Source organism: Gymnoscopelus braueri (genome assembly GCF_963280865.1).
Source record: "Gymnoscopelus braueri genome assembly, chromosome: 16".
Taxonomy (NCBI): Eukaryota; Metazoa; Chordata; class Actinopteri; order Myctophiformes; family Myctophidae; genus Gymnoscopelus; species Gymnoscopelus braueri.
In genome coordinates this window covers 8,889,692-8,904,896 of record NC_137616.1, presented here as the reverse complement: position 1 = coordinate 8,904,896, position 15,205 = coordinate 8,889,692, and the positions used below count along the sequence as shown (strand labels likewise).

The window sequence follows — 15,205 nt, the reverse complement described above, 5'->3', positions numbered from 1 at the left end:
GTGGTGCCCCCAGAGGCAAAAACAAAGGGGGGGGGGAAAACTAGGCAAAAACAAAAGGTGCCAGGCTGTTATTCTGTGCCACTCTACAGTAAATCTGTCAGGCCCGTTCACTGTGAAAAGAGACCTCTACTGTACCAAGAGTACAAAAATATGAGATACAAGCCCACTATGTATCGCAATGCTGCGCGTCATTAGCTTTAGAACTGCTATTTTCGAAACTTTTAACATTTTTTTAAATAATTCTGCCCCAAAATGAATGACATACCCAAAATAGGGACGCCACCAGGCTGAAAATGGGTTACGTCACTGTTTCTCAACATCAGGTCCGGGGACCACCATTGGATGAATAAGTTGGCTATTCAAATATGGCAAATCTTGGCCCGGGCCGCTGGCGTAGCGGTCCGAGCACCTAGGCTGCAATGCGGCCTGGCAGCGTGTCGTGGGTTCGAGTCCCGATCCCGACGACCTTGAGAACCACTGGCCTAATGCATATCAAACTGGGCGTCCTCAAAATTAAAAGGACTGACAATCACTGGGATATAAGTCACATAAGGTGCCAGGCTGCACTGTGTGCCACTCCATAGTAAATCTGTCAGGCCCGCTGGCTGTGAACAGAGACCTGTGCTGTATCAACAGCACAAGTATGAGGTATGAACCGTGCAGCAGGGTGCGGTCGGCTCCTCCATTGTTAGCAGATACAATGAGTTGGATGCCAGGCTCATTCAACGTTGCCTCACACAGTCACAGCGTCAACATCCAACCCAGCTGACATTGTTGGAAGAAGTACTCAGATTTTTTTTTTTACTTAAGTAAAAGTGGCAATACCACAATATAGAAATACTCTGTTACAAGTTTTACTTGAGTAAAAGTAGAAAAAAAAAGTAAAAGTGAAATTATAGAAACGGCAGGCTTTCTATTCCTGTAGAGTTAGCATGCTATAATAGAAGCCATTGTACTCACATTCATAATAAATGTTAAATTAGAAATGACCAAACCTGCCTACCGATGACTGCGTCCTTCTACTTCTACTGTCAGCATTATCTGTTTTAGTATACAGACATGGACTAGCATTATTATTATTGCGTTGTCACTTGTATAGCAAATATCCTTAAATGACCATTTAGGATAACATCTCTGTGTATAAGAGGTGTCCAAGATGACACCTCAGGAGGCTTCTGCCCCCGGACAGGCTGTCCCCCAGGCCAGGCCGGTCTGGGGGGCTATGCTGCTGTTTTCTGCTCAAATCGTCTTCACCCTGTGTGGAATATTAATATCGTTCCCATAATAACACAGTACTTGAGTAAATGTAATGTGTTACTTTCCGCCCACTGCCAGCTGACACACTGCTGTAATGCAGTCGCTAGGCGAGCCGTCTGGCTGCCTCTTGCCTCGCAGCCCTAATCCTTATACTGCCTGAACTGGAATTTCAATCAATTACTGACCCCTGACACATGCTGATGAACTGAGAGCTGAAGAATGTGGAAGTTATCTTAGCAATTTGGCTATTTTTCTGTTGTTGCCTTTGAGCCTGATGGTGTGGGCGGCCGAGGCTTGTGTTTGCAATTAGTGGTCGAAATCCATGCGGTCAGGCACGACGTCTCAGAAGGTTTCGGTGGTGTGGTGTCGTTGGGCAGTGGTGGACAAAGTTACTCAACCGCAGCACTTGAGTCACAGTATAGATACTCCTGGTCAAATATTGCTCAACTACAAGTGAAAGTTGCTCTGTCGAATTTTAACTTGAGTTGAAGTACCGGAGTACCTGCTATTTAAAAAAAAAAAACATACACATTTAAAAATATATATATATTTTCTTCTGTATTCTTCTGTTTTTTGCATTGTGAAAATAGCAGATCTACACGCTCACATCCGGTCACTTTGTGAGGTGGTGTGAGCTTGTAGATCTACCATTTTCTCTACTTTTGAAATAAAAATGGTTAATTCATCATTTATTGCTCTATGTTTGGGTCCCTTCCTAGAAATGCAAGTGGAGTCAAAAGTACAATATTTGTCTGAAAATGTAGTGGAGGGAAGTGTTTAGCGTACAAAAAAAAGAATGCTCCAGTAAAGTGCAGACACTCAAAAGATGGACTTTTAAGTGCAGTATTCAAGTAAATGTACTTTGTTACTGTCCACCATTGGTCGTGGGCGAGGGATGAAGGCACAACTGGCCGGTCATTAGTATCCTCTTCAGACGTCTGTGATTAAAATTACTGACGTCTTCGCTGAAACTTTCAAGTCACTTTAGCAGCTGCTGCTACCAGCAATAAAATAGTTCAGTTGAGACATCATATTCTGTTCAAACCTGGCTCAATAATAAACGTTATACAGCGCAGACGGTCCAAATAAGGCCTTTGTAACAATGTATCATTCGTTATTAAACCCGCCATTAAAAATGTTTTAAATCCTACGCCTGAAAGACAAAACAGATTCCGTCTCAAAGCGCAGCTGTGTGTGTGTGTGTGTGTGTGTGTGTGTGTGTGTGTGTGTGTGTGTGTGTGTGTGTGTGTGTGTGTGTGTGTTTGTATTACTATATTTAGTTATGAGGGCTAAATGTGAAGTATAATGCGAAGAATTTGAGGTATAGACATAGTGAGGACAACTTTCCTGGTAAAATGTTGATGTCCTCACAAATATTGTAATACAAATGTGTGTGTCCGTGTGTGTGTGCGACTGTGCGCGTGTGTGTATGTGTGTGGTGTGTGTGTGTGTGTGTGTGTGTGTGTGTGTGTGTGTGTGTGTGTGTGTGTGTGTGTGTGTGTGACACGCGCTTGTGTGTGTTGCTTGTGTGTGTTGTTTTGACCCAGGTGGGAAAACCTGGCATGTCGCTCAAACCCAATCTTTCCTAGCGGGAACGACGGAGCGGCCGCTGGCTGCAAAACAGTCAGTGGAACACGGCGGAGAGCGAGGGTGTTAAACGGCTGAGTTCCTCTGGCCTTGCCTCCTCGACGAGGGCCTTGTTATGTTGGCAAGCGCAGCCGCGTTGCCGGGCTCTCATTGGCCGGGCCCCGCTGTGGTGGAGGTTAGCCCTCACATTCTTAAGTGCCGCACAGCTTGAAAAACCAGTCGTGGTAGCCATGGTTACCGTAGAGGGCACCGCGGAGGAGAGGCATTCTCTCTCTTTACTGATCCCAGGGAATTAATTATGAGACAGACAGACAGACAGACAGACGCGGATTGAGGAGGCAGATTTGCACACAGACGGGAAGCCTTATGCTCAATCTATGCTGGTATTAAAAGGTGTTGGTATTAAAAGGTGTATGCTGGTATTAAAATCTGACAAGCTCACGGTTCGTCACATATTGCCAGCTGCTATTAAGCATGACAATTCCTCTAAAATAAACGTGGAAGAAGCATCGTTAAGTAAAAGTACCAATACTGCAATATAGAAATACTCTGTTACGAGTAAAAGTCCAGAATTCAAAATGTACTCGAGTAAAAGTACAAAAGTATTGGCATCAAAATGTACTTAAAGTACCAAAAGTAAAAGTACAAAAATATTTGAAAATAGCCTAGGTATAACATAGGGCTGAAGTGGTTAATGTATGTTTTATAATGTAATAATTTATATCTGAAAAGTAACTAGTAACTAAAGTTTTCAAATAATTGTAGTGGACTAAAAGTACAATATTTGCCTCCGAGATGTAGTGGAGTAGAAGTAAAAGTATTGGAAATGGGAAATACTCAAGTAGAGTACAAATACCTCAAAATTGTACTTAAGTATAGCACTTAAGTAAATGTACTTAGTTACTTTCCACCACTATATCAGGAACCAAGTCCTAGAAAACGGCATGTCTGCTACGACGCTCAGTTCTTTTAAATCAAAGATGAAGACCTTTCTTTTTGCCACAGCCTTTTTACTGAGTATTTCCTTCTTCCTCACTGTAATTTAATTCAAAAAATTCTTTTTTTATTTGTACTTATTTTGTGGTTTTCTCTCTTGATACTCTGTCTTTATTGTTAATCTTTTATGTAAAGCACTTTGAACTGCCTTGTTGAAATGTGCTACACACAGTACAAATAAACCTGCCTTGCCTTCAAGACTACAGTCAAGCCAAACAAGACAAAAACACAGTTTTACATAATCCCTATGAGAAACTCATTATCTGGACTTCCATAGAAAGCTGCCTCTGCCAGCAGCAGAAGACAGAAATCACACCGAGGTCCAAAAAAGGGAGCCCACTCCAGTTACATCTCAGCCATCTGCGGCCGGAGTGCACAGTGGATCCACGTCCTCATTAACCCATTAAGACCGGGAATGCATCTGTGTGTCATTTTTTTGATTTCTTTGGCTATTCAAAAATAGCAGATCTACAAGCTTGTAGATCTGCTATTTTTGAAAAATCGTGAAAATGTGTGCAAATCTTTGAATTTTAAGCAAACATTTGTAACTCAAATATTTACTTCTGGGGGTCCCTGGAACTCAATATTTTGAGATGGGGGTCTGCGGCCAAATACATTTCATTTTGGGGGTTCTTGACATGAAAAAGTTTGAGAACCACTGATATAACATAAGTATTAAAAAAAAAAATTAAGGATTTAGAAGACTTTGTAGAATCCCCCAGAAGCAAAGATCTGAGTTACAAATGTTGGCTTTAAAAGTATATATATTCAAAGATTTGCAAAATAAATTTAGATTTTTCAAAAATAGCAGATCTACAAGCTCGTAGCGGAGAGGAAGGTCTGGAGCTCTCTGCTGGAACTGTTGCCCCCGCGACCCGACTCCGGATAAGCGGTTGAAGATGGATGGATGGAAGCTCGTAGCGCGGCACTCGGTGCCGCGCTACGAGCTTGTAGATCTGCTATTTTTGAATAGCCAAAGAAATCTAAAATCAGATGCGTTCCCGGTCTTAATGGGTTAAGCAAGCACACCACTGAGTGGACGCATTCATCTAAGCCTCCCAGCCAAAAGCAGCTGCAGCAGAGCTCCATGCTCCTTTCAGTGGAACTTGGCATGGCGCGGTGGCTCACACGCTGCGGTGCGTTCAGAGAGCTGGGAGAGAGAGCAGGGAGCAACAGCCCCCGGTTGTCAACAACAAAAGCTGGCGAGCGCGGTCAGCGGGAGAAGAAGAAGTGGTGGTGTGCGACTGGCAGAGAGCTGAGCCGCTCGCAGGGTCAATGACTGGAAGGTCCGTCCAGCTGGGTTGAGTCAAGGTGGGGGGGGGGCGGTACACTCTCAAGAGTTACAGACCCGTAAGGCACCATTTATTTTGGACCACATGGTGGTTTACCCAGAACCTACTGTGTACGTAGACTTAAGGCGGTTACACACCGGCGAATATGCGAATATACGCAAAATTCGGACTCGTTCCGAATAATTAAAAGACGCTTTTTTTGCTCCGCGAAACTGGTGTGGAAGCTTGCATTGACTTTATAAGGTTTAAAGAAAAAACATATTATTCGCATGAAAAAAATCGCCCCGGTGTGTAAGGACCTTAACAGTTGGCCGTGTGTGTGTGTTGAAGTGTTCCTGAGCAAGACACTTAAAGGGATAGTTCCAAAATGATTTTTTTTTTATCGATTAGTCACCCCATGGAGACTTGAATTTATGGATATTTTTACTTTTTTGTCGCATTCCTAAGCCAATAATTTGATGACCGACAGCGGTTCCGGTAGGAGACACAAAGAGTCTCCTTTGTGTCTCCTACCGGATCCACTGGTCACCAAATTATTGGCTTCGGAATGCGGCAAAAACAAAACAATATCCATTAATACAAGTCTCCATGGGGTGACTAATCGATAGGAAAAAGTAATTTTTGGGGTGAACTATCCCTTTGACCTCAAAATGCTCCACTCAGGTGTTCTCATCTTGACTATCTGAGCAGCTATCAGCTGGGTGAAGCTGAAACTGAATTTCCCGTAGAATCAACAAAGGTCTACTTAGAGGGGAGGTCAAACCTATGACATGATTTACCGGACCCCAGTAACACCACCACCCAGACCAGGAAACAAACAGGGGGGGCAGAGCATTCCAGAATCCAGTCTGATACAGTATAAATGGCTTTTTAAATGGCAGCCAAAGTGCATCAGCAAAGTGAACAGACTAATGTGTCAGCCTAAGACGCCCAGCATTTGCCGTCTAGTGATGGGATTTGTCACCCGGCCACAAACGTAAACCCACTAACATAGTTGAACCTTGAACATTCTGGAGCTCAGTGACAACCTCTCATCACTGAGTAACCAGGGATTCAATTAACAACAACAACAAAAAAGGAGCGTGTCACTCTAGAGCTATGTTTCCTAAACCTTTAGCACAACGTGTAGAATTATGACGTTTAGATATTATCGTTCTAAACCTGCTGTTCCTGCTGTTCTACATATAGCCAACCATTTGAAAAGAAAAATCACAGATTGAGGGTTTATGGAATATGCTTCGGAAACATGTATTCTAGTGCTAGTTTGACCAATTCAAATACTCTTTTAATCTTAAAATAACTTTAATATCTATTATTACTGGAAGGGCTTGACTTTACCAGCCAGTGGGTTAGGGTTATGCATGATTTATAAAACTTGTTTGTGAGCCGTGTCACGCACCGAAAATATCAGCTCTACAAGCTCACAATGTGTGTCACACTGCTATTTTCGGTGCGTGACACCAGCGTGCAACCAAGTGCACAGTCAGTACAAGTCATCTGAGGTGATATAAAAAGATATGTATTGACCTGCTGACTTCCTGTCATGTAATGTAATCTGCTAGAACTACACGTCCCGAAAGCCGAGAACGGAAGCCGTCATCTGTTCGTCATTGCCATTCACGAAAACTTCCCGCTAGGAAAACTTTTTAAAATTATTTCATTTTATCATTTCCATTTCTGATAAGGAGCAAGCTATACAGGCTTCGATTATTTTGATTTATATCGGACAAATTTGCGCGACTGTAAAGACTAAAGGGAAGCGGGGAGGGAGGCGTCACATCCTTTGATCATTTTCAGAGCTTCCGTTGCTCCAGACGAAAACATTTGAAAATTGTGGGAGGCAACAGTCTGGCCATGCAAAGCTAGTCAGTGATCAACTTGAGCCAGGACTTCATGTGATCCGACCAGACCAGTTCACTTACAATGTGTGTCACTGGTCCGGTTACTTACTGCCTGGGGGGGCAGAAATGACACGTGACACCAGGTGGATGTGTTCTTACTTGTCTTCCTTCTCGTAGATGTTGAGGCCCAGGGCGTCCACCCCCAGCCACAGCTCCGTTCCCTTCTTGTTCTTGATGTCAAAGTAGTTGACTCCGTACATCTCCAGGTCCTGGCCTATCTTCAGGTACTCCAGCATAGCGTCCTCCCTGCAAGTGATGAGAGAGCTATAGGTCAACCAGTGCATACTCAAATGTACTTACTATACTTTGTCTTTGTCGCGTGGAAACCTGTCCAAAACTGTTACTTTTCAGGATTCAAAAATAGCGAAAGTATTAGATCTACAAGCTCAAAACGCGTCGCTTCGCGAAGCGGTTCGAGCTTGTGGATCTGCTACTTCTGATGCTTTTGTGTGAAGCTGTAGTATGATCAAGTAGGGAATTAATTTACAAAAAAACACAAAAAGTTTAAATATGGAGATAGAGGGTTTCTGCCCGACAGCAATGATAGTGTTTTTTCAATACATATTTTTTTAAAGATATTTTTTGGGCCTTTTTCTGGCTTTATTTATAGTTTGTAGTAGATGGACAGGAAACAGGGGGAGAGACATGCAGCAAAGATGCAGGTGCCCGGACCGCAAGGCCAGCGGTCCGGGCCTTCAATATATATTTAAAAATTAATTGATACTTTGAAACGTATCACAATATCAAGAAAATATCATAATATTCAACGTTATCACACATGGCCTGAAGCCACATGTGATAAGCCTGATAAGTTTCCGCCAAGCACTCACTTGAGCATCCCACGGTGTTCCTCGTGCCAGACCTGGATCCTCTCCTCCCACTGCTCTCTGGACAGCTTGTGCTGCTCCAGGACACTACGCACAACACAACCACACAACACATCCAATGTCAGGTATAGAACAGTACAGTATATTCACATAAAACATTATCTGGCTCTGGTAAAACAACCAGTAAAAAGATGTTGTTCTTGTGCAATTTACGATTTTATCCAGAGAGACTTACAAGTCACTAGTCAACAAACAGCAAGTTAAATAGACATACTGTAAGTAGAGTGCAGAGAGAACAATGAAGTGCTTTGAAAGGATGTCTGCTAATAAGCCTTAATACATTATAATTGCCCTCTATAACTAAAATTAAAAACACCTTAAATATTTTAATTATTTATTTCAGAAATCTTTCACTTAATAGGGACAACTCCCGTCGCAAGTTGATGATGTCATTTGTCCATGTGTGGTCCAGCCCTATGGAATGTCTGGAATGCATGTGCTAATAAAACGTTTTTTTTATTGCTTTGATGCTCATATTAACCTTAGGAAGTATGAAAATGATTAAAAATATTGCGTTGGTGCTCATATTAACCATAAGAAGTATGAAGTTGTTTGTTTTTTATTAGTTTTTTATTCCATAGGGCTGGACCACACATGGACACATGATATAATCAACTTGCGACGGGAGCGGCCCCTATTGAGTGAAAGACAAACCATTTCTAAAATAAATAAAATATTTTAAGGTGTTTTTAATTTCAAATTTTAGTTATAGAGAAAGAAAAAAAAACACACATGTATAAACACACATACATTTGGGGGTCCTTGACACACAAAACGTTTGAGAACCACTGATCTAAAACAACATGGAACATGTATGGCTCACCGCTGGGGCAGCAGTTTGTCGGAGGTGAGGTATCCGGGCCGGTGGACCTCCTTGGAGAAGTCCCCGAACTTGGCCTGGACGGAGTAGGAGGCGAGCAGCACGGCGGTCTCCGGCGGGCAGTACACCTCGTCGCTGAGGATGCCCTCCTTCACCTGCAGGAAGAACAGCTTCTGGGTGATGTCCTGGATCAGCTCCTCCGACACGTCCTCGGGGAAGAACTTGGCGCGGAACTTGAACTGCAAGGGGTTCTCCTTCTTCACGTCCTGGGAGGACACCTATAGGCGCGGAGGAGACACACAAGTTATACGAGACGTCACTAAACGACTCTGACAGGTTTAGAGTGGAATAGATGAGTACAGCGGTTTCTTAAAATGGGGGGGGGGGGGGGGTTCCAGGAAGTCCCCACCACCCAGTTCAATTATGTATATTTAACCAAATGGATCATTACAAGTCTGTAAGTCTGAGAGTGGACAAACTGAGGTCCCGGGGATCCTTGAAATTAAAAAGGACAAAATTTGAGAAAGAGATTTCCTCTTTTTAACCCATTCAATGCGGGGACGCATCTGTGTCATTTTAGATTTGCACAAACGTTCACGTTTTTCGGATTGAATGGGTTAAAAGGTGGTGATATATCATTCAGTTGAGTAGCGGGCTCAGAGTACAAGATGACACCAGGGAGTTATGACAACACTCAGTATGGTCTGGACTATAAAAAGAATATAGCAGTGGTTCTCAACCCCCCGGGTCGGGACCCCCAGGGGGGTTCCCCACATGATTTCTTTTGTGGGGGGTCCCCAGATGACAGTGAACTGAAGTGTCAATTTAAGCCTTTTTAATACCTAAACTATACTATAAAACTGGGCAAACATTGGCCAATATGTCAAATAATATAAGAAAGCGGCAAACTAAATGCCTCAACTCCTACAATTCTAAGTGCTTGTCAGGGTGGGGGTCAAACATGATTATTTTGGGGGGTCGCGGCCTGAAAAGGTTGAGAACCACTGGAATAGAGTACGATATGAACTACACAATAAAACATGATGTTCTACAATGTTTAGTAGTCGTCCTTCAATAGTATCTGATAAAAGCAGTGATCACGGCGCCACAAATGTCTATTTATATGCTTAGTGAGTACAAACATAAAGGTTAAGCACACATCAACGCTAATGTATATCATAAGAAAATGCGAATACAATTGGATGTAGTCTGTAGTTTGAACTTTTAAAGAGACGTTAAACTGCCTGAGTAATATGATCCTGAGTAATATGATTCAGACGGTAGATAAGACATGAAAAAGAAGTATGGATTTTCCTTGTCGTGACTGCAGTAGAATGAGGAAATAAAGCCATTAATGCATGAAGGACACCGGGAACGCATCTGTGTCATTTTTTAGATTTCTTTGGGCTATTCAAAAATAGCAGATATACAAGCTCATAGCACGGCACAGAGTGCCGCGCTATGAACTTGTAGATCTGCTATTTTTGAAAAATCTTGAAAATGTGTGCAAATCTTTGAATATATACATTTTTCACTCAAATCTTTGCTTCTGGTGAGGTCCCTGGAACTAAATATTTTGAGATGGGGGTCCCCGGCCAAATACATAACATTTTGGGTGGCCCTTGACATGAAAAGGTTTGAGAACCACTGATATTATAGCAACATAAGTTTTTTCAACAAAAATTTAGAAGACATTTGTAGAATCCCCAGAAGCAAAGATTTGAGTTTAAAATGTTCGCTTTAAAACGTACAGTTATGTTTGGCAGTTCTATGCGTGTATTTCTATCTGGTATCTATAATTCGCCTATGGGAGGGCGGTGGTACAGCTGAAAAACCCTGTGCTAAGTAAGTGTTTACACAATGTGTGTCCTCCTCAAATTTCAAAACAGGAACCAAGTGGTCTTGACAGAAGTTGTACTGGGGCTGTACTGTACTGCAGTGGATCTCAACCTTTTCAGACCGTGACAAAATAATCATATTAGGAGGAATTTACTCAGTTCCATAGATAAGTATTGTGAGAAATAGCCGATCTACAAGCTCACAGCGCCTCGCAACATAGTTCGGCTATTTTGAGAATGTTATATTGTTTGACAATTTGGCCAATGTTTCACCAGTTTTTACAGTATAGTTTGTTGATTACTTTTGATGCAGTAATGATCTTTTTTTTTTTTTTTTTTTTGGGTATTAAAAGGGTCTTAAAAGTCCTACACTGTCACTTTACAGTCATCTGTGGACCCTCACAAAATCACGCGGGGACCCCCTGGGGATCCCGACCCACAGGTTGAGAACCACTGCTGTACAGGGCTGGGAATATTCCACTCTGAGCCTGGTGGAGCCATTGTGTTGAAGCACCGTGTCAGCACACAATGTACAGTCTGCTGACCGAGGCCAGCGAAGCACATTATTCCCTAATTGTGGTTATGATTCCAAAGTGCAAAGAGGCATATTTTTTTATATATATTTCTCTCTGGTTATGGAAGAGAGGCGTGAAGATTCATATGATTGTGTCAGGCGATCAAAATTGTCATAATGACGACAGATGGTATTCTGCAAGCCCAGAGAAGGCCAGTGTATACGGTTAATACGTTTTAGTGCAACGCAAACTGGCTTAAAAGTCGTGTAAGACAGTGGTTATCAAACCTTTCAGGCTGTGACCCCCCAAAATAATCATATTTGAACTGGGGACCCCCCATTTAGTTTTACTCGGTTCCACAGATAAATATTGTGAAAATAGCAGATCTACAAGCTCACAACGCCTCGCCTATTTACTAATACTTTATTAACAGTTTGCAAAGACAAGCACAGGGAAGTACAGTTCAACACAAGGTCTGTTAAGAGGATTTTAAACCCAAGAAAGCACTACGGCTCGTTTCCATCGGGGTCCTTTGTACTCAATTCATTAAAAAAAAAAAGAATTGTCCTGGCAGCGGCGGGATTCGAACCCGCGCCTCCGGAGAGACTGGAGCCTTAATCCAGCGCCTTAGACCGCTCGGCCACGCTACCATATATCTTATCTTGTCTCTCTTTCTGTCTGTGAACAGCTAATCTCAGGCACTCACAACACCCTAAGGAGTTATTCTTGTGTGTCACCCTGCTAGGGTATACATAAAATCCTCTGCGTTTAATGTATCCGTCTGTAACTCTAATGTACAAAATAATGTAACCAAATGGACCCATAAGGACGGCTCCAATTTGGCTACATGTGCACACTCTCAGAGTTGAATCAACACAGGAGGATTTTACAGGGTAGTATACCAGTGGTTCTCAACCTTTTCAGGCCGCGACCCCCCAAAATAGTCATATTTGAACCGGGGACCCCCTCCACCCTGACAAGCACTTGGATAGGAGTTGAGGCATTACATTTCGTTCGACTCTAGATAAATATTGTGAAAATAGACGATCTACAAGCTATTTTCAAAATGTTTGCCTCTTTCTTACCTTTATAGTTTTTATGGTATAGTTTGTTGATAACGTTTGATGCAGTAATGGTCTTTTTTCATTTATTTTTTTTAGGTATTAAAAAGGTCTTAAAAGGTCCTTAAATTGTCACTTTACTGTCATCTGGGGACCCCCCCAAAAATCATGTGGAAAAGACCCCCCTTGGAGGTCCCGAAGCCACAGGTTGAGAACCATTGTAGCATACGAGCACCTTGGGGCTATAGCGGTGAATGGAGACAATCTGTGTTTGCTTAGGGATAACAATCGAGGAAAGCTGGAGGCCGTTTTACGATGGTTCACAAAGAGTTCACGCCGCTGCACACAGCTGATTACAGAAGCCAGTCCAGCCGCCAGGTCCGCTGCAGATACCGACCTGGACGACGGCTAAAAACAATCGCCCTCCGTGCGCGGAGGGAAGCGGAGCGCGGTGACCGCAACCCCATCGATGTAGAATAATACATGCATTACATAGTGGCTTACTGATTGACTAAAGTGAAAGGCAAACAGCTAGAACAGTGATTTTTGGGCCCTTCCCTTTGAAAGAATGCAGTCTTTCACTATGCTTTCGGTATTTGTCTCGATTTGAATGGTATTTCAAAAGTTGATACAATGTGACTGCCTGAGGACTTTTGAGGTGAGGAGTGATACGGGCCATGTCGCAAGACTCGCAACTGTTCATGTGTTGATGTGACTGTGATATATTTACACATACAGTACACGCAAGGACCTTAATGGGAAACTAGGTAACTTTTAGCCTATTTTTTTATGTATATAAATATTTTAGCCCTCATTTCCCTCTACCAGCCACTATATTATTGTGCTGGTGTGTTTCCTTGCAGAAAGAAAACATCCCTCTGGCTGTATTTTGTTCGTGTTTGTTGTTTATGTTGACATTCATCCCTTGCAGGGACGCCTCTGTCTGTGGGGGGAGGGGGGAAGCTCGGCTGGAGCTCTTAATTGATCCCTTTGAACTTCAAAGGGGTTGTGCACTGAGTTGATTGATTGGGCCATAAAAGTGTCAAACTCTTTCTGTGCTCGTTGGTGCTCTCCCTAATCAATTAATGCAAAGACAGCCATCACTTTGATACCTGTCAGAAAGGGGAGGGGGGGGGGGTCAGAAAAGTTACCTAGTTTCCCTTTAAGTGTTCTCAGTAGAGATGTTCCAATACAACTTTTTCCTTTCCTAATATCGATTACGATACCTGAACTTGCGTATCGCTTGATACCGAGTTGAGAACCACTGATCTATTCCTATCCCACGATTAGGAAAAGATCTGTTCACTTAAAACTCATTATAACTGATATACTGATTGTAACTTATGAGCAGACACATGTGATTAATCTGATTATATGGGCACATGGCCTAATGATGATGACTCAACCAGTCAATCCGGTACACTTCCCCTTCTTGAGATTCCAACTCCCTTTTCTGTGAAATGTATTTACCTCCCGACTTCCCAGTAACTGAAAACATTGACGTGTCATCATAGGTCACAAGGTAATTTAGTGTGCCGTTTCTCTAGTCTTCACTTTCCTACATTACTAAATGCATAGTCAGGGACCACGTGCACTACCAGTGGTCCATGGACCACCCAGTTGAATACCCCTGCTGTAGAGGACCTCCTAGGTTCACTTTTTGGGATGTGTGTGTGTTCCTCCTTGATCAACACACATATCAGATAAAAGGGGAGATATATATTGCAAATACATTAATCAAAATCATATTATATTGAAGCTGGAGCTTACCTTTTTGTCCAGTTTGAGCCAGGTGAGGTAACCTTTGCCATCCATATACTGAAGCCCAAAGTACCAGACTTCCCTTAATCCAATGGTTTTTACCACCTGCAATGACAAGAAGAGAAGAGGTCAGAACAGCAGCCATACGTCTCAGTCTGGGACCTGAGGTTGGGGTCAGTTCACTCAACACATCACAATATATAGTGAAAGTGACATTCAGGCAAATCATGATAGATCTACAATCTTAATTATGGAGAAAACCACTTCCTGTGTGGGCTGAACTGAACTGAACATGAACTCCAGCTCAGCTGTAGAAACAACCGGCAGCTGCAAAAACTGGCCGCTGTGATTATTCGTCTGAACAAATAGATCAAACTTCATCCACTGAATTGTGGAGAGAGTGAAAGTTACATAACTCTCTCGCTATACAGGGACAGAAACTGTTCTGGATCGATTTGCTGGGGGCATGGGGGGATCCATGAATTTTATTTTGATATCCCCTCCTGATCATACATTTTTATGGCCAGTGGGAAATAGTTTTTTTCCCTGCTTCTGGTCTTTTGGTAAATGTAGACCGTCTAAGTTTGGTATTTATGTTTGATAATACAATTTAATAATTCAATTAAAAATGTCTGTTAACCACATTAACCCTGGCGTCCCTATTTTGGGATTTTTTTTAATGATTTTCTTCAAAACAGTGACAATAGCAGATCTACAAGCTACCGTGACACATTGTGAGCTTGTAGATGGGAACTATATAGGGGTATATACGTGGTTAGGAAAATACCCCCCCGCCCCTTTTCGCCGAACTCTGCTCACCTAGATTTGTACATTAAAGTCCAAATCAAGTCGTCTTTGCATTAAACTCCAGAGATGGCGCTGTGCCAGCACTGGGCCAGTGAAAAGGCCTTTGAGTGGCTTTGGCATTACCTGGCAATGCCTGAAGAAGCTAACCTTAACCCATTAAGACCTGAGGCGCATTCTATAAAATGTCTTCTAAGTCCTAACAGTTTTCTGAAAGACTTATGTTGCTATGATATCAGTGGTGCTCAAACTTTTTCATGTCAAGGACCCCCCAGATTATATGTATTTGGCCGCGGACCGGCATCTCAAAATATTTTGTACCAGGGACCCCCAGCAGCAAAGATTTAAGTTAAAACTGTTCGCTTTAAATATGTATATTCAAATATTTGCAAATATTATTTGCAAACATTTTCAAGATATTTAAAAAATAGCAGATCTACAAGCTCATAGCGCGGCATTTTTGAATAGCCAAACTATTAAATAATG

General features: G+C 42.4%; 1 protein-coding gene across 1 annotated transcript in view; it reads right to left on the bottom strand.

The window, feature by feature from the left end:
- Positions 1 to 15,205, bottom strand: part of ezrb (ezrin b) — a 66,445-nt gene that overhangs the window by 15,892 nt on the left and 35,348 nt on the right. Inside the window, exons 3-6 of the mRNA XM_080452648.1 lie at positions 13,925 to 14,020; positions 8,744 to 9,018; positions 7,864 to 7,947; positions 7,133 to 7,279 (exon numbers count right to left, since the gene is read on the bottom strand). Coding sequence (XP_080308774.1) covers positions 7,133 to 7,279; positions 7,864 to 7,947; positions 8,744 to 9,018; positions 13,925 to 14,020 — 602 coding nt within the window. The remainder of the gene's footprint in view (positions 1 to 7,132; positions 7,280 to 7,863; positions 7,948 to 8,743; positions 9,019 to 13,924; positions 14,021 to 15,205) is intronic.